The 25,720-nt window shown below is 36.7% G+C and overlaps 1 protein-coding gene across 2 annotated transcripts in view; it reads left to right on the top strand.

The window, feature by feature from the left end:
- Positions 1–25,720, top strand: part of PTPRK (protein tyrosine phosphatase receptor type K) — a 505,438-nt gene that overhangs the window by 106,083 nt on the left and 373,635 nt on the right. For both annotated transcript variants that reach the window (XM_046675015.1, XM_046675016.1), the window contains exon 2: positions 11,104–11,226. In XM_046675015.1, the coding sequence (XP_046530971.1) occupies positions 11,104–11,226 (123 nt within the window). The remainder of the gene's footprint in view (positions 1–11,103; positions 11,227–25,720) is intronic.

Raw genomic sequence — 25,720 nt, forward strand, 5'->3', positions numbered from 1 at the left:
TGTGCAATTGGTTCAACATTTCTTTACCTCTATGATATCTTTGGATCTTTTTATTGTCTCAACGTTTGCCAAATACTTGCTGGATTCTAGACTGCCTTTTAAAATATGTTTTGTCTTCGTCTTTGCCAGTTGATAAAGTTGAACATTTAGGTGCCTCATGTGAATTAACTATTATAATACCCTACAAGTGTTCATTCTTCTAAAGTTTGTGATTTTATTTGCAAGCAGTTTGGCTGTAAGTGCCCTTCAAGCTTGAAGGTAGCTCCGCTGTCTTTGGGTGTCATTGAAAAGACCCATAGATAATTTGTTTTTGTTTTCTGTGGGTGTTGGTAGCCGTAGCCTGTATTTATAGGATTTAGGACTGCACATATGTGAACATTTATATGGGGTAGATTGCTAGAAGTGTAATTGCTGGATTAAAAAGGAAGTGATTAAAATCTTCAATGAATAAAACCAAATTGCTACCCCTAAAGAAAGTGCCTCCTTTTGCTGCCCCGTGTACTGTCAACTCTAAATGTTATCAATCATCTGACGTTTTGCAAATGATATGGACAAAAGTGCTCACTTTTGTTGTAATTTACCATTGCTTGGCGAGTGAGGATGACAGACTTTTCATAAATTTATTGGGACATTAATTAGGGACAATTTGTTTTCACTAATTATTTGCTAAGATGACCTTGTAAACTCCACGTTGTAATAACATCTTTATTTTATCTATTTTTAGAAGATGCTATGGCTTGAGGTGAGATGCGAGGCAGGAAAGCTGTCCTTCTGCACAGCAGATGCCAGCCTTCAAATGCCACCTTCCCACTGTGACTGATTGTAATCTATTATTCAAATCTGATTTGCCAACTTCTCACCCCCCCATATGTTTGAAATGAAAGATTTTCAGGTTTTTACGTTTCATTCTGAAGAAGCGTGTTTGCCTTTTATGAGTAAACTGTACAGTTTGATAGATTTAAAGTCGATCCTTCTGTTTTAGAGCAAGAACTGGAGGGAAAAGTAAAGTTAAGAATGTTAAATAAATGAAATACAGTGCTTCGGCTAATCATCTGAATTTGATGAGGCAGGGATATTTCAAGTCTGTAGATAGTTTTATACCTCCTATTCTTGGGAACTGTAAGCCCCTGATCTGCATGGCATTTTCAACAAAACAAAGTTAACTTCATATCTCTATTAAATTATTCTTCCAGGCCTAGACTGCTTTTCTGCACTGAAGCATTTTTCGTATTTTTGAATTTCATATGAAATTCTAATCTAGGCAGAGTCAACATCTTTAAAATATTTTTATTATGTAAGAATAGTTGAATTGTGATCGTTTACATTTTAGGAGTTCTACTGGGGAATGGAGTCAGTGGTGGCATGAAGTTCTGACATACACCTGAATTTATTGTCATAGAGCCACTTTATCTTTGCACAAAGGCTCAGAAATGATGGACTATTGTTGTAAGCTCATCTTGCATTTTCTAATCCTCCAAATTATTGGTCGCATTACTTTAAAGCATTTATGTAAATATAAAACAATAATAAGGATCTACCTAGATGTTTTCCTAACTAAAATCCTAACTTAATGATGCCTTCAGTGTGTATAGCATTTTGCTTTAATGTGATAGGATATTGTGGAGAGATTTTTCAAATTAGTTGGCACAGTATTTGTATGTAGTAGGTGGAAGTAGAGATGGGAAAGTGAAGCCAAATTGTTTTTCTGTTGGTATAGAGATGAGAAAACAAAGACACAGGGAGACCTGGATCTTGATGAGGCCTTGTGTAAAAGCTTAGTCACCATTCTCTTAATTAAGACTCTCTCCATTAGGTTAGAATGGCCATTGGCTTAGATGTCCCTTAAAGGTCTGTGTATAGCAGTGTTTTTTGCTGCTTGAGATATCTTTATTTTACGTGGTGATTCCACAACATGGTAGCCATATGCACTCTCCTAAGAAAGGCGATTTGAGAAGAGAAAGTTATTGTGATTCAGGCTTTCAGCACTGACTTGGTCAGAAGTTGACGCTTTTAAAGGCTATAGCAAAAGCCTCACAAAAACTTTGGTTAAAGCCCAGAATGCTGCTTTTACGAGAAAAGGGGCAGAGATCCCTGACAACAGGGTTTCTGACATCACTCAGTATTAACGTAACGATTTGCGTGTGTTTGTGTGAGTGGCTTGTTTGCTGTGGACCTGGGAGGAGGCCAAACTGACTCTTCAAATGATGCTTAGAGAGAGAAGAACTGGTTAATACGTCCGATATCAGTAGTTAATATACCAATTGAAATGATGATATCCAACTTTCTTTTTCTAAATAAAGAAAATGGCAGAAAGAACCATAATTCTTTACTCTTAAGAATGTGTTTTAAGAACTATGAAAAACCCAGACGTTGATCTGTATACCGTCTACATTACAGCAAGTCTAGAAGAAACATTTCGATTAAAAAAGGGCTTCATATTAATGAAAAAATAGATATGTGTTTTTTTGCTTTTGAGATGCATTTTAATTACCTATGTTAGCTGATTATCATTTCCTTGAAGTGTATTTTGAAGTCTTACAAAACTGAATTGTTGACCTTCTTAAAATGTAGTTGAGTATATTTGAGATTCCTTTGCCAATCTGATATAAAACTTTAAATGCACAGCCTCGTGGCAGCTCTTTGCCCTTCTTCTCAGAGGCCGGGTTATGGAATTCTCTTTTACATGGTTTCAGCATTTCACAGAACTCTCTTCGTAAATGAAAGTGATCTATCACTCATCATGCTCGAGCTGAGTCAGGAGCCACTGCTGAAATAAGCCAGGCTGGGTCTGATACGGGTGAAGTGGAGCCCACCAGGATCTCTCCACGAGAAACAAAACAAAGACATGTGTAAGTGTGAGCTTGGGTGGTTTCCAATTTTACTAAAATGTAAATATGGCTTCAGTTGGGAATTTTATTTTTCAGTACATTTACTCTCTATTACTTTGTTCAATGGGTTTCTTTAGATTGTATATCTAATGCAAAGCAAAAAAGATGAGATTCTAGTGGAATAGATAAAAGGAAAAAAAATAGGAAAAGAGACTTGGGTAAATACATTAACAATCTTTGGAAATACACCTGGTTTCTGATCCTAGGATTAGAAAGACACCCATAAATTACCCAGAAATGTGAGGGCTACTGCAATAAATTGCCAGAACAAAATTGCTTTTAATTTATTTTAATGTTTTTGAAGATAGAAGAGCCACTTGTTTATACATGTTTGGGGTGGATGAGGTGCAAAGTGAAGGTTATGAAGCAGGGATGATAGGATAGTGTTCTGATCATACAAATTCTCATTTACATAAACTTTCTTGCACAGGTTAATCAGCCAGTCTTTTGTAGCTCTGTCCAATAAAGACCCATTCCTACCTGTGACATAAAGCCTGAGAGACTTTGACATGTGATGGGGTTCAAAGTTCACTACACTTTATCCTCAAAGGGGGCAGCACCACCATGCCCTCACATGGCTGTGTTGGATAGTGGTCTCATGGCTTGAGGTGATGCCCATTGGGGGAGCTGTACTGGACGATTCCGAAAATGTCTATTCCCACCTGATTTTGAGGAGTTTTTAGTGTAGTGGCTAAGAGTGAAGGACCCATAGTGCCTGGGTTCAGATCCTGGCTCTGAGACTTTCTTGCTCTGTGACCCTGGGCAATTTTTATTTTTTCTGCTATAAGGTACCTTTCATTAGTATGTTCCTTTTATATTTTAATAAACCTCTTTTCCTCTGTGAAATCACTTCTATGGCTGTTTGGCATGTAATCATCCATTAGGTCCGTAATGAGGTTGGATGAAGTCACATACAGACTGTCAGGGCCGTCTAGGTCTCAAAAGCTTATTTTTGGCGTCCACTTGTGCCTGAGACCTGAAACTTGGGTATAGGGACTTGCATTGCTCTCACCTGTCTTCTGGGTCTTCTCCCACAGTGGACGTGTGCTCACAGGTATTGGAAACAGAGGAATGCTGGCCTCTTTTCTTTTACCTCCTTCCCTGATTCACACAACTTCTCTTCATTTCATTTCACTTCTAGAAAGAAAACTGGACTAGTGACCCACACTAGGAGATAATAAGTGGTTGAGTAAATCAGTGTATTTGTGTGTCCACACAAACTACCTATATAAATATTTGCATTCTTGTGTGCATGTATTTGTTGTGTCACAATGTGAAATGTATTTTCCTTTGTGGTCTTAAAAATTTGAAGCCTTTAGACTTGAGGACCTTGAAAAGTGTCTTTAGCTCTCTCATATTCTCACTTTCTGACTTAACCTCTGCCCAGACAGATAATCTAATTTGGTTTCAGGCTGCCCTTCAGACTCCATTTCTAGTTCAGTTTCCTGTCTGTGTTTTGATATGTGGGAAAGAAAATTGAGTCATTTGGAGGTAATGCCGAAATCAGAGACCCTTGGTGGTAAGCTTTTAACCAGACTGTGTACTACCTATAATTTTCAAGTATACTGCAGATCCGAGTGATCTAGGCCAGGGGTTGGTGAACTGTGGCCCAGGGGCCAAATCCAGCTTGCCACCTGTTTTTGTAAAGAAAAGTTTTGTTTGAATATAGCCATACTATTGGTTACCGTTTGTGACTGCTCTCTTGCAACAATGACCAATTACGGAGTTGTGGCAGAGATGGTATAGCCTGCAAACCCTGAAATATTTATTAATTGGCTTTTTACACATTGTTTGCTGACCCCTGATCTAAAGGGAGGTATTTCCTGACTGAAAGCGTGTCTGGTAAGTGTTGGGGGACATCTGGGTATGGTAATATGCTAATATTGCCTTCCTGGAAACTCTTAGTCTTTCTGGGTAAATTATATGGGAGCCATTTAAGTTTTTTTTCTCATTTAGACTTTAGCTGTTGAATACATGCATAGGGTTGCATCTGTATAGCATATATACAGAATAAACTGTGAAGAACGGGGCATGAAACAAAAATAAGGGTGCTGTTAAAAAAAACTTGTTGAGTGTTAAGGGCTTTCCATGCATTATCACTAATCCTCATACCACTGTACTGTGGCTATTATTAACTTGATTTTGCTGCGGAGGAAATTGAAGCTCAAAGCAGTAAAATAGCAGAGCTCTATTTAACCATCACTCCATTGCTGCCTCTAGAAACACTGTCTCTCTTTCTTCTGCCACCTAAGTGGGTAGTGTGTGTCGGTTCCTTAAAATTCCTTAAGTCTTACTGATTGAAGTTTGGGAGATTTTAATATTGCCTTTCTGCAAAGATGGAGGGGAGTGCAGCTGGACTTGCAACTCTGTTCTGGTTAATTCAGTCTTATTAAAGGAAGATTACTCAGTCAGTTGGAATATAGTGTTTGCTTTGAATCATAGACAATTTGTAAAGAAGTCTTTTGAGTTGAATAGTCTTGTATTATATATATTAAACATATATTCTTGGCTAGAAATGGAAGTCTAGGCATGAATAATTAGATAATTTATGGGTGTGTTTGAAATGAGCTCTTCTCTCCTCATTAAGAGTCATTTGCATCTATCAATAAATGATGGGTTTAGATTTCCACAAATGTTTCTCAAGTTCCTTTTGCTTTATGAAGGAGCCAGGCTCAAATAATGTTTTTGCATACTAATTAACCACTAAAAGGGCAAAGGTTTTTTTCTGGGTGTGAAATGGTTATCCTTTTACAAAGTTTTATTCATAAATTTTCTTATTTTGGTGTTTAACCAGAGCAATTTATTATGACCAGTGACTCATGCCCTCAAAGGCATTTGTTCTTGCATCTTCTTGGGTTATCTTTTCCTATTTGAATTTCAGTACTTTAATTGAGCAAGAGTGTTGCTTTTCCTTACAGCAGATGTAAACTACCTCAACATTGATCGTGGTATGTCAATTCTTATTTTGTATGTTTAGTATTCCCAGAAGTGCGGAGTTCAAAGGGGGAAAAAATCTATTAAGCCCAGTAGATTTCAGAGGAAATATGAACTTTATTTAAAAGTATCAATTTTTACACTTTTTCCAGTAATCTCTTTTTCTGGGAGTGGACTATATTGACTCAGAATTTAAATGGAATTACATTTAAGATAGTCGGTAATAAGTTCCTTTCCTGTTCTTTTGAGTTTTTTGTGAAGTATTTGCAGCTTTTTTGTAATAAGTTTTAGGGATTATAGCAGTAAACTTATAGTTTCTGATTAGCATAGATAAAAATGACCCATTCAGAATGACCTACTTTAATTGTGTAGTGCGTGTGTCTTAATGTCATGTATTCAACTTTCTTTGTGTCCTTAATGCAAGAAAGATCATTCCAAAGTTGATGATCACTTACACAAACAAATTTGTGTATCCCAGCTTAATTTACAATTGGAAAATATTAATTTGTCCATTTTTGAGGGTCATAAAACAACTGTGCTAAGGATATTGTATTTGTCAATATATTTTGTCCAGAACTCTCCTCTTACTTTTTAAAACCCTGCATATTTCAAATGATTTAAGAAAATAAAAAGAAAAATGGTCTGTATTTTTAGCTGAATGAAGCTTGTTCTTTACGAACAGTAAAGAACTGTGAAAGATAATTCTGTATGTTTCTTGCTGTTATTCTCAGTCATGAAATTAAGACTGCCTTAGTGCCCTGGAGGGGAGAATGTAGAAGATCCTAGTACAATATCTTTTGAAAGAATGTCCTTCACAAAATGTTCAGAGCCGTCCAGGACCTTAACTGACTTTTTGCTTTTCTCCAGTTCAACTTTGTTCTAAATTAATCTGACCCTTGGTTTTATTGAAAGGTTTGACTTCAGAAAGAGTTTGATTTTAGTATTCACTCTTTCGTGAGTTCAGAACGGATCTCTATTCCATGCTTTCTCATAGAGCTACCACCATCTGTTTAAATAAGCACTCAAGACTCTCTCCAAGTGCTAGATATTTAGGCAGCATAGTTTTGGGGTAGGGATGCTTTTTTTTTTTTTCTTTTTTGCTGAGGAAGAGTCATCCTGAGCTAACTTCCATTGCCAATCCTCCTCCTTTTTTGCTTGAGGAAGATTAACCCTGAGCTAACATCAGTGCCAATATGCTAATACAATGTTTTTTTGTATGTGGGACACCTCCACAGTGTGCCTGGTGAGTGGAGTAGGTCTGCACCTGGAATCCAAACCTGTGAACCCAGGCCGCTGAAGCGGGAGTGTATGGAACTTTAACCACTCAGCCATGGGGCCGGACCCTGGATACTTTTCTTTTTTTTTTTTTCCAGTTTATTTTTTTTATTGTAGTCATAATAGTTTGTAACATTGTGAAATTTCGGTTGTACGTTATTATTTGTCAAACACCATGTCAGTGTGCCACTTCACCCCTTGTGCCCATCCCTCACCTTCCTTCTCCCTGGTAACCACTAAACTGTTCTCTTTGTAAGTTTGTTTATGTTCCACAAATAAGTGAAATCATATGGTGTTTGTCTTTCTCTGTATGGCTTTTTTTTTTTCCCAAGATTTTATTTTTCCTTTTTCTCCCCAAAGCCCCCCAGTACATAGTTGTATATTTTAGTTGTGGATCCTTCTAGTTGTGGCATGTGGGATGCCTCCTCAGCGTGGCCTGATGAGCGGTGCCATGTCCATGGCGAGGATGCAAACCTGTGAAACCCTGGGGTGCCACAGTGGAGCACACGAACTTAACCACTCGGCCACGGGGCTGGCCCCTCTGTCTGGCTTATTTCACTTAACATGATGCCCTCAAGGTCCGTCCATGTGGTTGCGAATGGGACTATTTTGTCTTTTTTTACGGCTGAGTAGTATTCCATTGTATATATATGTGTGTGTGTGTGTGTGTGTGTATATATATATATATAGCACAGCTTCTTTAATCATCAGTTGATGGGCACTTGGGTTGCTTCCACGTCTTGGCTGTTGTGAATAATGCTGCAGTGAACATAGGGGTGCATAAGCCTCTTTGTATTGTTGATTTCAAATTCTTTTGCCAGGGTAAAATTTCTTTTTTAAATTAAATTTTAAATTTAAAAATTTTTTTTGATACCTAATCTTTTTTAGTACCAGTCCTTTCAGAGAGCAGCTTAAGAAGGGAAAGAAATTTGGCAAATTCAAAATAGCTGGATTTTTCTTTTCAGGTGAGCAGCTTGCAAAGCCCTCTAAGTGGCTTGCCATAGTGGAAGGCAGACCACTGCAATGGTAAATCTGTCCCTCAGCTGGCTGATTAGCAGAGAGGAATTAGCAATCTGTGGCATGGCTCTTCAGAAGTCGTTTTCTTCCAGAGGTCAAGGAATGTATGGTCACCATTCTCTGATGTGATTTGCTGCTACTCACAGTAGTCTTATCACCAGTAGCAAATACAACAACTGGAGATATAAGATATTTTCTTGCTCATTTTTCATCCCCTCTGCCTAACTAAATTTCTTAAACATCATTTCAGTATTATCTCCTTTTGTTTTGCCATCTAGCTCAGTGAAACTTTAAATTCACGAGTTATGTTTTTATTTATGATTTATAACCTTGCTAAGATATTTCTCTTTTACATAGATTACGATACTGTATATGAAGATGTCCTGAACTCAGGAATGTGTGTATAGAAGGCTTTGTTTTTAGGGCTTTCTAGTGAGCCTTAAATGGTAAATATGGATTGTGTGTAATGGAATTAGCTCAAGATGTGTTATGTGCTATCTGTATGTGGTTGAACCAAATTACCACCTTCGTTTCCCCCCATTTCTCTTTAAACTCAAAGTGGCTGCTAGAATTGTTATTATTATTTTACTTTTTATTTTTAATGTGGCTTGGACTATGTCATACTCCTGGGTAAAATCCTTTAATGGCTTCTGTATAACTATACAATGAAATCTACACATCTTATGATACCTAAAATCTTTCATATTTAGATTTGTTTCTGCCTCGTTCCCTGCATAATTTTCATGCTCATTGCACAGAAGTTTTTGAGAATATTTGAGATTCCCCAATATATCATGTTTCTTTAGGAAATTGCAGTCTTATTTTCATTCTGGCCTGGCGCATCCTTATTCATCTTTATAGGCCTAACTCCATGAAGCCTTCCTAACCAACCTGGGTGTAGGTAGCCAATCATTTGTCATTTGTATTCTTTGTGACTTTGGACATACTGTTACTATCCTTTATAGCACACTGTATTTTATTTATATATATATAATTTTCCCCTCTTCCTCTCCTCCTTGTCTGTCCATGCCATATCATTTATTGGGCCAGGAATAGTATCTTGTGTATTTTCTATCATCTTCTCCAGTACACTGTATTAGTCCTTAACATTGAAATATAAAATTCTTTACAAAAAGATAATTAAAAATATTTTACCAAAGTTTTATCGATATGTTCTATATGTGGTAAACAGATGTACGGTACCTCTTAGATTAGAACTTAGTTTAAACTGTAAAATCTTCTTTTAAAATTTTCTTGTCACTCAAGTCAAATAGACCAGTAACTGTTTCCAAGACTCTTGACTGATATGGCAGTGAGGTGCAACAAGCAGCAGGGGCTGACCCACTTATTTTGTATGGCTACTCCTAGTTGTTATTGCTAATTAGAATCTTGGAGTCTAAAATTAACAATGGCTATGAAGGACAGCAATTAAGGCCGTTTGTCTTCCAAATGAGCCAACATAGGTTTGACTGGCACTTTAAATTTATAGACAGAGGGCACTCACACTGTTATCAAGGGCAATGGGGACCCTGAAGGCATGTGTTGCAAAGCATAAGTCATTTTAGGGTTGTGAGAGCAAATTGTATTTTGAGAAAAACTTTCCCTGTGCCATGTGAAGATGCATTTCCTAGCATCCTCTTTTCATTGATTGATTTTAAATTAAAAAGTACATCATTTTTCATGAGAGCATTTATAAAAAGGCTGTTTTAGACAAATTGAAAAGACAATATTAATCTTTCAAGGTGCTAAAGTTTGGTTATTTTGTAGGATTGATGTGGTCTAAGTGATTCAAGGATAGCCACATGCATATTCTGCTTTTGAAAAGGTCATTAGGACTACAATGTCGTCTGGACATCCCTGATTTTAACTTCTTTGCCTGACATGCTGGCTTGTCTCTGTCATTGATGAGGAATATAACTTATTCATATTCAAATTCACAAACTTTTGATGAGGAAAATGAATTCCTTGTTTACAGAGAAGAATTTATAGTCCTGAAGTTTACCACTCCCAGAGAATTCACTGAGTTTCTTGACAAAGATCCCCATGGAAACTAAACAAATAAACTGCTTGAAAGGAGACAAGTTATTGGTTTTTCTCATTAAACCCACTGCTGGATTTTCATTAGTTCTAATCCATTTTCTTTCAAGATTAGACATATAGGCCAGTTCTTATTTTCATGATTTGAATAAACGAAATGTGTTGGGTTGTGCATGCCTGTATGTGTAGGCTGAAAGGCAAAAGTAATCATTCTAGTTCTACCATAAAATTATCCCTGAAAATAAAGCCAGAAAAAATGACTGATGTAAAGAGGAAAAGCTACCTCCATTTTTAAAAAAGAGGTTATTAAATAAAGTGGAAGTGGTGAGAGTGATTATAGCTAATCTGATTGGTTATAGACTTCAGGTTTTTTTCCCCTCCGTTTAAGTCATAATTGTATATGAAAGTAATCTAAATAAGGTATGGAAGAGTGTATCACTAACTTCAAATACCTTAGACTCTATGAAGCTTTATATGTTTCATTTGCTATTATGAGTAGATTTCAGAGTGTTCCTTTAAAGCAAGGAATTTAATAAGACTTACCTATTAACTTTACCCTTTTGAACTTACATTACAAAGAAAGACACTTTTCATGCTTTTCCTCCCTCCCCTTCTCCCCACTAAAGTTGTTAAAAACTATTTAGATTTTAGTTGGTTTGTATATTTCAAGACAGCCTCACTATATGTGTATCTTCTATTATTTTTAATATTTCAAAATCTGTGCCTCAGCCTTCTGAGGCTTAAACTGGTTTCTTATTCAGACAGAAGCTACTGATAGAAATTTTATATTATGTGAAAACTTAATGAGAATAGTGATATACGGGAGTACTATTTATTATTATACTTAGTACCACATTATGTATTTCAATGTAACCTTTCCCTCTGCAGCGCCTTCTGCATTTTTAGCAGATGTGTTTAGAATGTACCCATGGTTCTTCTCTTCTCCTTTTAGGTGGCTGTACGTTTGATGACGGTCCAGGGGCCTGTGATTACCACCAGGATCTCTATGACGACTTCGAATGGGTGCGTGTTAGTGCTCAAGAACCTCATTATCTGCCACCCGAGATGCCGCAAGGTGAGAATCATTCTGGTTACCCAGTGTTGGGGGAATCACTTTGGATTATGTAGCATTTTCTTATAATATTTTATTTTTTTCCTTTTTCTCCCCAAAGCCCCCTGGTACATAGTTGTATAGTTGAAAGTTACTGAAGGAAAGGCGAAGAGTACATTAAGCCTCCTCGATGTGGTCAAGGAGCTTGACCACAGGAGAGTATTACAACAAATTATTTTGTTGTACCTAAAATAAGAAAATGTGAGGCTGGCCCCGTGGCCCAGTGGTTAAGTTCTCGCTCTCCATTGCAGGCGGCCCAGTGTTTTGTCGGTTCGAATCCTGGGCGTGGACATGGCGCTGCTCATCGAGCCATTCTGAGGCAGCGTCCCACATGCCACAACTAGAAGGACCCACAACTAAGAATATCCAACTATGTACTGGGGGGCTTTGGGGAGAAAAAGGAAAAATAAAATCTTTAAAATGTGAGATCAGCAACCTTAGTTTCTATTTGATTAAATTACACAGGTTTAATCCTAAAAGACGGAAGGAAAGGACTTCTATTCCCTGGTCGGGGGAGTGCTTCTCTCCATGTCCCTCTGGTCAGGAGCATGCCAGTGGCTCTGAGCATGCCAGACTGAAGACAAAATTGTCCGATATGGGAGGTCTTTTCTGAGTAAATTGCAGAAAAATAGGGCTGAGCCCTGTTCATTCTTCGCCTGAACTTTGTCATAGGCTTTGATTTTTGGTTTTATGAAATAATGCATTTTCTTATTGTTTAAACCAGTTTGTTTTCTCTCTTACTTGTGAAAAACACATTAACTAACATAGGATAGCAGCAGATGTATACTGTTTTATATACTATCAGACCAGTATATGTGCCTTCACTTAATATTAATTTGAGACTAATTCCAAGCTCTATGTATATATGTTTGGCAATAACTTATTAAATTGTAAAAATTGAATATGTAAACAGGAATATTAAAATATAATAATGAAGAGAATGAACTATTTTCATTCCAATATTTAGAAATGTAATATATATTTATATAACAATTATGTATATATAATATACCATATAATAATATTTAATAATGTAAAATATTAATATATTATGGAATAATGTAGAATCATTATATAATTATGGTATATAATCACATGTAATTGTTGGGCTGATTGCCTATTATTAAGTTTTAAAATATATTTTCAATATTTTTATTATGATTATTTTAAATACTTTATAATTAATTTTTCTAAAAATTCAGAAAGACTTTCCTAAACTGAGTGTGATTTTAGATATGAGAATATTAGACATTGCCATTAGAGATAAAAATGTCAATTCTGGTGATGGAAGGGAGGAGATTTTATTGGTAGTACCCCTGAACTTACTAAGTAATATGATATAAAAAAACCAAAAGGAAAAATAAGTCAACAGTAAACAACAGACCTCAAGGGCACAAAGTAAACAAAAACCAACCTAAAAAGTTACATTTTCCAATTACAGTTTGCAAATGCATATAGTAAATATATCCTTTGGAGAGTTTTTTATTGGTTCTCCCTGTGATGTGTTCTTTGAGGGAAAGGTGAATTAAGTCTGCTTTCTATTCTGAATTGTCCCCTTCCGTGGCTGAGTAGGCAAATGGTTGTTTCTGAAGCTGGACTGAGCTCTGACTTCCTTTCCAGAGGAATAAATTGGTACTAGGCGGCTGGCACGCTTGCTTCGTATCTTTACCCTATGTTGTCAGCAGACTCATTTAGTTTTGTGCATAGGTTTGTATTTTTCTTTCAAAGGTACATAACCTTATTTTCCTGGTACATTTTAATTAAGGAGACTCTTGTAATATTTCACCTGAGTTTTCTCTGTGGTATATTTAGACTGAAGTTTTTTATATAAAATTAAAAGGGGTGGGCTGGGATGCACACATTTTGACTGTTTATCATCAGAGAATAATCAGAAAGATGTTGATTTATGGAAATGTTACCATTGTTAATTACCGTTGAAGATGGGTAATGAAAAGCTGAAGAGATGCTGCTCAGATGACCTTGTTGGCTCACCTTTGATGAACAGCTTAATCGGTGGTTACAGTACAGGATGATATGCACGGAAAATGAAAGTGTTTGAAATTCAGCCACATCTTCCAATTAATAGGACATTAAGTAATTAATCATGCAGAGGAGGGAAAAAGGTCATGGCCACTTTATTTTTGCCGAATGTAACTTGTATTTATCTCAGAGAAGGTGAAAGAAAGCACTCATGTTTATAGTCCTCTTTTACTGTTCTCTTTCTACAATTTATACTATTTTTTTCTCCATTTTCCTTCTGATATTGCTTTAAAATGCTCACTGAACATTATCTGTCATAAATTAGAAAAGAGAAGACTTTTAGATTTATTTTATTAAAATTTTATGAATAATCCATGTATTTTCAAATAAACAGACATGCTTTTTCATTTATTAAAAATAAATTAAACATTTGGTAACTAAGTAAGAAGGCTGGGTCTCTGATGCAAACTTGTTATTGAACTATTGAACTCTCTAAACAGTATTTGGACTTTGTTAATTGCCTTCTGCTTATTCATCTTTTTTGGACTGGAAACATAGAAGGGAAAAAGAAAGGGTGAATTAGTAAATTAGAATCAAGGAAGAATGAAGGAGGGTGGAAGAGAGGAATAGTGAAAGAAAGAAGTGAATTCTCCTCACTTGAAGGCATATGCTATCGATAATGGCTTAAAATGTCCCTCAGCAGTTCCTAGCCCTGTACCACCTTTGTCAGGTGACAGTGATGGTCCTGAAAGGCTTGCCAAGTATGTTTAAAACAGCATACAAAAGAATGAGTACTATATTCTAATAGCTGAAAATCCTATGAAAATATGAGTGCCCACTCAACTCAGTCTTCAAGGAGATGCAAATTAAAACCACGATGAGAAACTGCTATACGCTCAGCAGAAAGACGGAAATCAAAATTTCAAGTGATGGTGAGACTATGGAGCAAGTGAAACGCCCATAGCCTGCTGGTGCTGTATAAATCTGTACAACGACGTTGCAATCCAAATGACCCAACAGATCCACGCATGGGTCTAAGCCCAGCAGAACTAAGTACACGTATTCTCCAAACGACATGCACAAGAATGTTTACAGCATCAGGCTCCATAATAGTCTCAAACTGAAAGCAATGCGATGGATAAATCAAAGATGACATATTCATAGAATGGAATATTACCCTGAAATGTAAATGAACAACTTTATATAAATTTCAAAAACAGGCAAAACTAGATGATATTAGAAGTCAGGATATTATTTACCTGCAGGAGGGGTTGGCAGGGGTTGGCCATGATTAATGCTTAGAAGGTGGCGTGAGGGAGCTTCTGGATGCTGGCAATACTCTATTTCTTGATCTGGATGGTGTTTTCACAGGTATGCTAAAACTGAAAAGTCAGTGAACTGTACAATTGTGAGTTGTGTACCTTTGTCTATGTATCTTACATGTTAATAAAAATTGGCAAAAAAGAAAGTAAAATAAAACCAATGCTCAGAGGGATCTATAGGGAAACTAAACTAATAATTTAAAAAGATGTTATAGGTTAGAATAAAAGCTATATATATTTCTTCTTTTCCACCAACCTGGACCCCCGACTCCGACACTCAAAGATACTGCGCTCTTTTGACATCTCTGTTCTCTTCCCTCTGCTTAGACACTTCCGTGTCCAGTTATCCACTCACCAAACTATTACGCATTCTTATGCTACTAAAGATTTTCCTGACTCTTACATAATAGTCTACCCTCACATCTAAATGTGCTCCCCACTGTACTTTGTACATATTTCAATTGCAGCTATTACAGTATCATTTTTTAAATGTCCTTCTCTCCACTAAACTATAATGTCCTCATGAACATAAGCCATATTTTTCATCTTTGATTTCCCAAGACATTATTTCATTTTACTTGGGCAAAAATGTCAGCTTATGTAATGTGGTTTAAAATATTTTGGTCAAGGGTTAAACAAAAAAGGTTTTTCTTTCTCTCACTAAAAAATTAATTGAGTAAAACAATACCGCGTTTCCCAGGCATCACATTCAGTTCAGATTTTAATGTAATTAGAAGACCTTCGCATAATTCTGAATATTTGGCCTTTGCCTTTATAAATGATTTCACCTATTTATTTTGGATATAATTTTAAATGTAATTAGTGCTACCAAGAAGGAGGTCCCTTTTAGGATTTCTCCCTCGCCCTCTCTCTCTCTTTTTTTTGTCTTTTGCTTTTCAAATTAATCCCAGTCTTCTCAAAGTCTGGTATATAAAAAAACAAACCCACAGAGACTGAGAGATGTTGCATGGAACTAGAAATTGTGCTTTGATCTCAAATACATCTGTGCCCATGACCTTGTTTGTCAGATTTTCTTTTCTAACTTATGACCTCATGAAACAAATGGATTGGGCCGTTTTCTTATATATTCTGTCCTAGATCTGAGAGTAGGGATTATGATTGACATCTCGATACATGTACCTTCTACTGTAATTATAAGTGCTTTTTGTTTTAACAGGTTTTTGTAAGTGACTAATTGAATTTTAGTTGAGAGTCTCTAGAGTACCCATCTGACAGTATTTAAAATCATGACTACGTCGTCTCCTGCCTTCAAGCTGGTACTTTTCACTGATAATAATGTAAATCGCTATGCAGAGTCCCTCTGTAAAATGCACACACACACACACACACACACTATATATGTATATAAAAATACACATGATAAAAATAAAAGCCCTCCGTCATTAAATTAATCTGAAGATTGAAACTATTTCTCCTCTGTTATGAAACTCAGTGAGGTGTGATTCAATAGCTTAAGCCCCTACGGGATCTCAGTTCTGCCCCCACACTAAAATGTGGAGAGCAAATGACCAAACAGAGGATGATGAGGAATGAACAGTGCTGTTCAGGAATGTGCCTTTATATTAATTTATTACTTTTACTTTTAGAACTGTGTATACTTTTTTTATCTCAGAGTTTAAAGATGAATTATTAGCCAGGTTGTTAAAATAAGGCTTGCCTTCTTCAAATATTTGTTTGGAGAGACTTACTGTGATTGTGTATTCAATAGGGGGTGTGCACGGGTCACCTGATTTTGTGCCTGGCTCTCTTCTGATAGCGTAATGTAGTGAAAATCAAATAAAACATTGGTGTCCACAATTTGATTCATATGACGTTTTATAGGTAACACAATTTCAGCTACGTTTTCTATTTAATGATACTAGTCTCTTAGTTTTACAAGAGAAGACAGAAAAAATTTACTAAACAATATTATGTAGGTAGTGTATCACCGTTTAACATATCTGAGGAGAAATTTCACGGGACTTTTTGTGTTGACTTACCATTTCTAACGTATGCTCTATCAGTCTAGGAACCTTAATCGCTTGTTAAAATGAGTGGATCACTTGGCCTAATATTTTCATCAGTTTATTATAGATAGTTGATAGGAAGACATATGTTTCTACAGGTCATAACTGCCAAAATTTTACACATCTGAACTAACAGGCTTATTTGACAGCACATCTACCAGAGTCAAGCATGGCCGAGAGTGGGGAACAAAGTTATGTGCATGTAGTGTTAGTAATGTGATTTTTGAGTTAAAATATTATGGCTAGTTTTGTTTGTGTGAGAGGATAGAGCAAATCAGACCCAATGTTGGTTTATTTTCCTTTTGTCATCTAGTTAACATTTGTCTATTAATACAACCAAAGATAGTGTGTGTGTGAGCCTGTGCAGTTGTCTAAGGAGAACTGAGAGATGTGTGGTCATGGAGAGAAGAAGGGAAGGGAGACGAGGGCAAGAGAGGGCTAGGTAGAGAATAGCTTGACATCAGTTCATTACACAGGTAGGAAAACCTCTAAGTGTGGGTACAGGCGTTCGATTCCAAGAAGGTGAGAGAGCTCGAGAACCTCAGAAGTTGAAAGCTGGAAGGTTATGCAACATTTGGTAATTTTCAGATGTTTTTTAAACAGTAGAATTCTTCTTTTGAAAGTAATATTCCCCAGTACTCAAATATATAAAATTGGTAGCAAAGAACCAATTGTCCTGGAACCTGCTTGCTTTGTACTCCCTATATCCCTACCCCAACTTCTTTCCTTCCCGCCATCCCAGCTCACTCGATGTGGCTTCTGTGAGAAACAGTTGGAGATGTAAGGCACCAAGGGACAGTTTGCAAATGATGGTTCCATGCACACTAGCACTTTCAGGTAAGCATCTCCGAGATGAAGGTACTTGCTACCGTTAGCTATGGCTTACTGGTAGCTTCCTGGGTTTTACTATCCCAGGGACATGATCTATTCTTTTAATCCTCACATGAACCCTACAAAATCAGTGACATTTTAGGGGTAAGTAGAGTGAATAACTTATGTAAAGTCACCCAGGGTCAGGATTTGAAATTAAGTCTGTCTGTCTAATATCAAAATTACTGTTAACACAATACCATCGTGCTTCATAATTATGGTGTAGGTGACAGATTTCCTTGACTTGGTCATGGACATTTAAATCCACTGTAATGAGCTGCATATTCGATCTGATCCACAATGATTTTCTCCTACTTCATCTAAAATACTATTTCCTTCCAAAATCTAAAAGCTTTAAATGACTGTCTCTTTGGAATCTGAGACTTGCCGTTGTTTGGGACTGCTGCTGAGCTCCAGGGTTTGCTCATGATACTCTGATCCCCCAGGGAGATGCTTTATCTTTTCTTTGGTTTACCTGAATGCTATTTTTAGTTACTTGATGAACACTTGCCACCTGTCTGTCTAAGCAAACCTTTAGAAACACATATATTATCTGCCGTCTCAGAGCAGGTATGGTAGGAGAGAAATTCATGGACTAAAGGACTCAGACTAAAGTTTAGGGTTTGAAAATAATTTAAAGACTTTGTTTGCAGTGGGGTATTTTTGGACTAGAATTATGGGCTTATTTCAGTGTGCTCTTCCAAACCATGTTATCATGTGTCTGTTGGTGCTTTTTGCCCTCAGCACAGCCAAGAAGGTTTACCACATTTGAGTTGCTTATTAAGAGCAGTGGCAGTGCGGGGTCAGAGAGTGAAAGGCTGTAATGGACCACGTGAAGGGGGAGCCACTTCACGAAGGCTGGGTCTTAATGTAAGGACTCTTACCCTTGTGGACGTAAATGCAGCATGAAGAATGTCTAAATTACAGTGAACAGAAATGGCATGCTGAGACAGGAATATTTTCCTGATATTTCAGGTACATAATATATCTAACTTAGATGTGTCCCAATATATCTCAGGTGGAAAAAACAGTCTAGTATTAAAAAAAGGAAAAAAATTAATATTAGTGTCAGTGTGGGAGAACTTCCAACCTCCTAAATGAATTTAGGGGTAAGAATATAGAGTAATTTCAGAGACGAGGCAGTCTCCCTTCACAGGGACCTTAAAATCAATACTGGTCCAAAGTAACAAAATTACTTTTCCTGGGGGAGTGAGAGCAAAAGTACAGTTACAACGTTGTACTTCACTTCTCCAAAAATAAACTTGTCTCAGGATGGCTACGGAACTCTCAAAACGTTCTCCGTTTCGAAGGTTCTTATCTTTCAAACACAAAAAGAATGACAGGAAAAAATATGCAAAAAAATCAATGACAGATAAGTGATTAAATTAGGGATTATTTAAAAATATGGGATGTTAATTACCTCATGTAGTTAATATTGTTAAAAATATAGAGCTAGACTTATAATTATCATTACATACAAAGATGCTTTTAAAATCTTGGAAGACTCTCTTCAAACCTAAATTCTGCTGAGAGTACTGTGGTATGTTGTACAGACTTCTTCCCCTCCCCCAAACAAGAAATTATGGATTGAGAAATATTCGTCAATAAAAAGTGAATGTTTTGTATACCTAGAACACATGACAACTTAGAAATGCCAGCACCATATGAAATCTTCACCTAGGGAAACAGATTAAAAGATATGCTGACTTGCTTCTTGTAGTTATGAGAATAAAATTAAATAGGACAGTTTCACAAATTTCATCAAGTTGATTATGTATTTCTATACCTTCCTCCAGTTCTTAAATAGTTGGTAAATTAAGTAGAAAAGGGGGGGCCGGCCGGGTGGCACAGGGGTTAAGTTCACATGTTCCACTTCTCGGCAGCCCGGGGTTTGCCGGTTCAGATCCCGGGTGCGGACATGGCACAGCTTGGCAAAAGCCTTGCTGTGGTAGGCGTCCCACATATAAAGTTGAGGAAGATGGGCATGGATGTTAGCTCAGGGCCAGTCTTCCTCAGCAAAAAGAGGAGGATTGGCAATAGTTAGCTCAGGGCTAATCTTCCTCAAAAAAAAAAAAAAAAAAAGAAGTGGACTAGCAAATTTGGCTATTCAGAAATTATGTTTTGAGTGTGTGATTTTTATCCATCCCAGGCTAGACTTTATTGGATATTTAAAAAATTGCTTTTCTATCTAATTCCAGGCATTTAAAAATGTTACTTCACTAAATTCTCATAAAAGCCCCTTGAGATCTGTATTAACCTCATTCTATAGATGGGGGACTGAGGTTCAGACGTGTTAAGTACATTGCCAGAGGTTTCACGTCTTGGGAAAGTCAAAGTTAGGTGTCTAGGTATGTAGAGATATAGGAGAAAGGTTTGACTTTTGGACTCTGGGTAAACAAGTATAAGTAGAGATCCTTCTTTAGAAACTACAGAAAAAAGCTTCAGGGCTGACTTGGAAGTGTGGTGAAAGTTGTATCTCATAAGAACTCCAAGTTCTATCTCCAGCTCCAAGTAGTGAAAAGCCCAACTCAAAATATCTTTAAACCATAGAGAAAGCTGCTTCCACATACCAAGAGATCCAGGATTGGCTGATTCGGGGGCTCCAGGATATCCTCGAGTATCCGGGTTCTTTCATCCCTCTGCTCCTCCATTCTGATAGGCGCTCTTTTGACTTCAGGCTAACTCCCCTCATGGCTATAAGATTGAGAAATATTCGTCAATAAAAGTGTGTATTTTGTATACCTAGGGCACGTGACAACTAAGATGTTCCAGCACCAGCTATTCTAGTTATTAACTTTAGACATGAAGAAAAAGAGATTGTCTCTCCATTATTTTATTTTATTTTTTTAATAAACATGAAGAACTTTCCTGAGGTGCCTATCAACAGATTTATCTTCTTGTCTAATTGGCCAAAATTATGTCACATATTCATGCCTAAATCAATCAGTGATGGGGAGAATAAGACATGATTGGCTTTACCTTCGGCCCCCCCCCCCCCCCGGGCCTCCCCCGACGCACATGGCCAGTCAGATTGTAATGGAATAAGGATGGGGTGGATATTGGGTACGTAAACAACAGTGCCTGTCCTAGAACTATTGGATGCATATATGATAGGATGGATATGTAGGTAGTAGAGCTGAGAAGCTGTCAGATTTAGAAGAGTAGACACAGCATTTATTAGAGGAGCATGATATTCCCTAACTTGAGGAGCAGGAAATCTTCTTGCCATTAGTAAATTTGTTTTGGCTTTCTAACCTGCAATTGTTACTATTGAGAACTTTTGTATTCTTTCTTCTCTTCCTCCTGAGTTTTATGACATCGAAGAAATAAGGTAACATACTTTATAAAAAACTCAAAAACTGTAAATGAGTCAAGTGTTACACAGTGTGGATAAACACACATGCTAAAGATATATTGAATTCATTAATGAGGGAAGCAGCAGGATGATAAGGCTGATTCAGAAGATTACAGGTGCAAAGGAAGCATTTATAGTCACTGAAAGAAAGATTGCTAGAATAAGATTCCTAGTTTTTTTGGTGTTTTTTTCAATTTATTTTATTGAGTTCATAATAGTTTACATCAATGTGAGATTTCAGTTGTACATTATTTCTTGACTGTCATCACATAAGTGCTCCCTTTCACCCCCTGTGCCCACCCTCCACCCCCTTCCCCTGGTAACCACTGAACTGTTTTCTTTGTCCATGTCTTGTTTATATTCCACATATGAGTGAAATCATCTGGTGTTTGTCTTTCTCAGACTGGCTTATTTCGCTTAGCGTAATTCCCTCTATGTCCTTCCATGTTATTGCAAATGGGATGAATTTGTCTTTTTTTCTGGCTGAGTAGTATTCCACTGTATATGTATTATCACATCTTGTTTATCCAATCATCAGTCTGTGGGCACTTGAGTTGCTTCCGTGTCTTGGCTATTGTGGATAGTGCTGCAATGAACATAGGGGTGCATATGTTACTTTGGATTGTTGATTTCAAATTGTTTGGGTTGATACCCAGTAATGAGATAGCTGGGTCATATGTAGTTCTATTTTTAGTTTTTTGAGGAACCTCCATACTGTTTTCCATAGTGGCTGCACCAGGTTGCATTCCCACCAGCAGTGGATAAGGGTTCCCTTCTCTCCATACCCTCTCCAACATTTGTTATTTTTAGTCTTAGTGATTATAGCCATTTTAACAGGCATAAGGTGGTACCTTAGTGTAGTTTTGATTTGCATTTCCCTCATGGTTAGTGATGTTGAACATCGTTTCATGTGTTTATTGGCCATCTGTATGTCTTCTTTGGAAAAATGTCTGTTCATCTCCTATGCCCAGTTTTTGATCGGGTTGTTTGTTTCTTCATTGTTCAGTTGTGTGAGTTCCTTATATATTATGGAGATTAACCCCTTGTCAGATATATGATTTGCAAATATTTTCTCCCAGTTGGTGGGTTGTCTCTCTGTTTTGATTCTAGTTTCTTTTGCGTTGCAGAAGCTCTTTAGTCTGATGGATTCCTACCTGTTTATTTTTTTTGTTTCCCTTGTCTGAGAAGACATGGTATTTGAAAAGATCCTTTTTAGTTCAGTATGAAAGAGTGGGCTACCAATATTATCTTCCAGGAGTTTTATGTTTTCAGGGCTTATCTTCAAGTCTTTGATCCATTTTGAGTTTATTTTTGTGAATGGCATGAGATAGTGGTCTACCTTCATTCTTTTGCATGTGGCTGTCCAGTTTTCTCAACACCATTTATTGAAGAGACTGTCTTTTCTCCATCGTATGTTCTTGGCACCTTTGTCGAAGATTAGCTGTTGGTAGATGTGTGGTTTTATTTCTGGGCTCTCAGTTCTGTTCCATTGATCTGTGTGTCTGTTTTTGTACCACTACCGTGCTGTTTTGATCACTATGGCTTTGCAGTACATTTTGAAGTCAGGGATTGTGATACCTCCAGCTTTGTTCTTTTTTCTCGGGAGTGCCTTAGCAATTTGGGGTCTTTGATTACCCCATATGAATTTTAGGATTCTTTGCTCTATTTCCATGAAGAATGTCATTGGGATTCTGATAGGGATTGCACTGAATCTGTAAATTGCTTTGGGTAGTATGGACATTTTAACTATGTTTATTCTTCCAATCCATGAGCAAGGAATCTCTTCCCATCTCTTTATGTCATTATCAGTTTCTCTCAGTAATGTCTTATAGTAAGATTCCTAGTGTTATCCTAAATAGATTAACGTCTAACAGGGCAATAAAATAAAAACTTTTGAGGTTATCTTTACTACAAACAGGAATCTTTGCGTCTATACCAGACAAAATTTATTTACATTATTATCATATAGGTATCATTTGTATTGCATGAGCTTTCTACAAATTAACATCTTCTCTCAGAGATTTATAAAATATCTTAATCGATAGGGAATAGTGACTCAGACAAATAGTATCAAAGGTAGACACACAAAGAATTAGTTAATCTTTGGGTTATAGATGTACAGTCAATTTTTGCGTAGTTCCAAGTTTTGAAGTTTTTCTCCTTAACAGTTTCCCCTTATGACCATAATTAATCTCTAAGGATAATTCTTGTTAAAAACAACCAAAAAAGATGGTTTTGTTTTGTTTTGGTCTGATTCATTTACATAGGTACAGAAAGAAGTGCTTATTAACAAATGCAAACCTTGCATAGGATCCAAATGGCTAGTGCCATACAGTGTGAAACAGCTACTAAGGGCAGGACATTGACTTCTGTTTGGAGATTTCATTAGAAATCTAGGACTGTCTTCTTCATAGTTTCTACTACTCTAAATTTTTTTCTGAAAAAATCTCTTTTATTTACTCTTCTATTCAGAAGCTAAGAAACCAAACTCTAATTATTCATCTCCACCTGGGTATCACCTAAAGTACCTATAAATGTGAGTGATCTCTCTCTCTTTTACGTCTCCCAAATCACCTGAGATTCCTAGCCTGCCAGGAGCTAACCTTCTTTATTTCCTGTCAAGCTGAGAACCTGTAAACTTAGACCAAGTAACAGACAGGATTACTGAGAGGGTTTTGTAGGTGTTGGTTCCACATATGAAAAATAGCCTTTGTCCCTTTGGAGGGCTTGTCATACATGTTTCAGTAAAAGTTATTCTTAGATATAACACTCCATGAAAGTCAAACAGTTTCGTCACACAGTTGATTTGTTAAATTACATTCTGGTAGAAAGAGGGGCAGATTCTTCTTGTACTTATCCTGTTAGCTACTTTGCCATTGAAAGTAAAGAAACTTATGGGCTGGCCTGGTGGAGTAACGGTTAAGTTCTCATGCTCTGCTTCAGCGGCCTGATGTTCGCCAGTTCGGATCCCAGGCATGGACCTAGCACCGCTTGTCAAGCCATGCTGTGACAGGTGTCCCACCTATAAAGTAGAGGAAGATGGGCACGGATGTTAGCTCAGGGCCAATCTTCCTCAGGAAAAAGAGGAGGAGTGGTGGTGGATCTTAACTCGGGGCTAATCTTTGTCCAAAAAAAAAAAAACTAAATAAAATAAAAATAAATAAAAAATAAAAGTAAAGAAATTTAGAAAAAGAATGTATTCCTGAACTTCTGAGGATCAGTGAGAATAAGATATCATTTAAGGTTCTGTCAAAGTAAGGGTTAGAGGTCAAGAAGAATGAAGAACTTTATCCCAATAAAAAAATAGAACATTAAAAATATACCAGTGATCTTCTATACAGAAATTCCAATTAGATTTTCCTTATCAGTTATTAAGTTGTACTTAACTCATTGGTAGTGTCTTGAATTTGGGGATTGCCGTCTATTTCAGGAAGTCATCAGCCCTGGAAATTCTGGTCTGTGTCCTGCTACAGTCTGCTGATGTGTAAAGATTATCAGCGCTGAAGCCTGTACCCGTGAGGCGAGTCCTTGAAGACATCATAGTTAGAAGTATCTAGTCCAGTCCAATCCACTGAGGCCATTAGTTGAGGACCCACTTTCCAGAACCTATAGTTTATAGCGGAGCCTTTAGTCAGAGTTTGGGAGAAATGCAGAAGCCACTTGCAGATAAGCCTGAATGGCTGTGATTAATTTATTATAGTCACCAACAATACCTGGGTGGAGAAAAGAAAATATCTGTCGGGTACTGGACTTAACTATTTCATAAGGATTTGGTTATTGTTTCCCCTGAGAGAAAAGATATATGGACCATGTGGGTATTAATAATTCTCAGGATCTTCCTGTAAATTGTATTATCTTGGGCATATTTTTTATTTTAATAACATTTACTTGAAGAAAATTAATGTACAGAGGTTGAACTTTTCTGATTTGAAGCTCTTCCTATGCAAGCCTTGCAAAGATGTTGAGCTAGTTAAAATATGTGGAGCACACCAGACAAACTTAATTATTTTTAGCTTCCCTGGGCTCATAAGGTAAGGGAAGAAATCTTTTTGGTTGTTCAAAGCCCTGTAGGAAATTCCATAGTTTATAAGAAAAGGCTTCTTGACATTTCTATTTTTCTGAATTTAGCAGGCAGAATCAAAAGTTATTTGTAGAAGATTGGTCACTTGACTAAGAGAGTAGCATAGGTGCCTGAGAACAAAGAATAATATCAATATTTTAATGTAACTATTAATATTTCTTATGATAGTAATTGTATTAATATAGTAATTGCTATTAGTATTTAGTATTTAAAAGTAAAATAGCAGAAGGCAACGTAATTATAAGAAAACTTAATTGTTCCAGTAGTAATGAAGTTGTGTTTGTTTTTAATGATCAAAACAATAATAAAGTCAACTTAATGCACAAGAAAGTGCTCTGGACACATACAGAGTCTCTGCTCAAGTTAAACAGAAAGTTAGGATAGTTTTTACAACCCCTTGTTAAGAGGGGATTGAAATTACTAGGATTAATTTGTTATTTTAACAGAAAGAAAACGTAATTCCAGTCTAACAATGTAACATTTGGAAGTAAAAGTTTGAAAAAAGAAAAGACAAAAAAGCCTATCCAAACCAAGCCAACTTTGACAAGAGTTTTAACACAGTCCGTTGCTCGTTTTTCAGACTCGTTATTTGCAGGTTTTGTACTCCAAGATAAATAAATTTCTCTCTGCAAACTTGTTACAATTTCTTATATCCACTGAAATTTTGTCTTTGGACAAGTTGCTTTCACATTCTGAAACAATCGTATTTTTTTTTCTTTAAGACAAAATTTGTTTCTTTTTTCTGGCACATAATAGGTTATCATTTAGTTTACAGTAATCTCTCACTTAATGTTGAAAATCTGTTTCTGAAAATCATATATTC

The sequence above is a fragment of the Equus quagga genome, chromosome 11, assembly GCF_021613505.1.
Source record: "Equus quagga isolate Etosha38 chromosome 11, UCLA_HA_Equagga_1.0, whole genome shotgun sequence".
NCBI classification, from domain to species: Eukaryota; Metazoa; Chordata; class Mammalia; order Perissodactyla; family Equidae; genus Equus; species Equus quagga.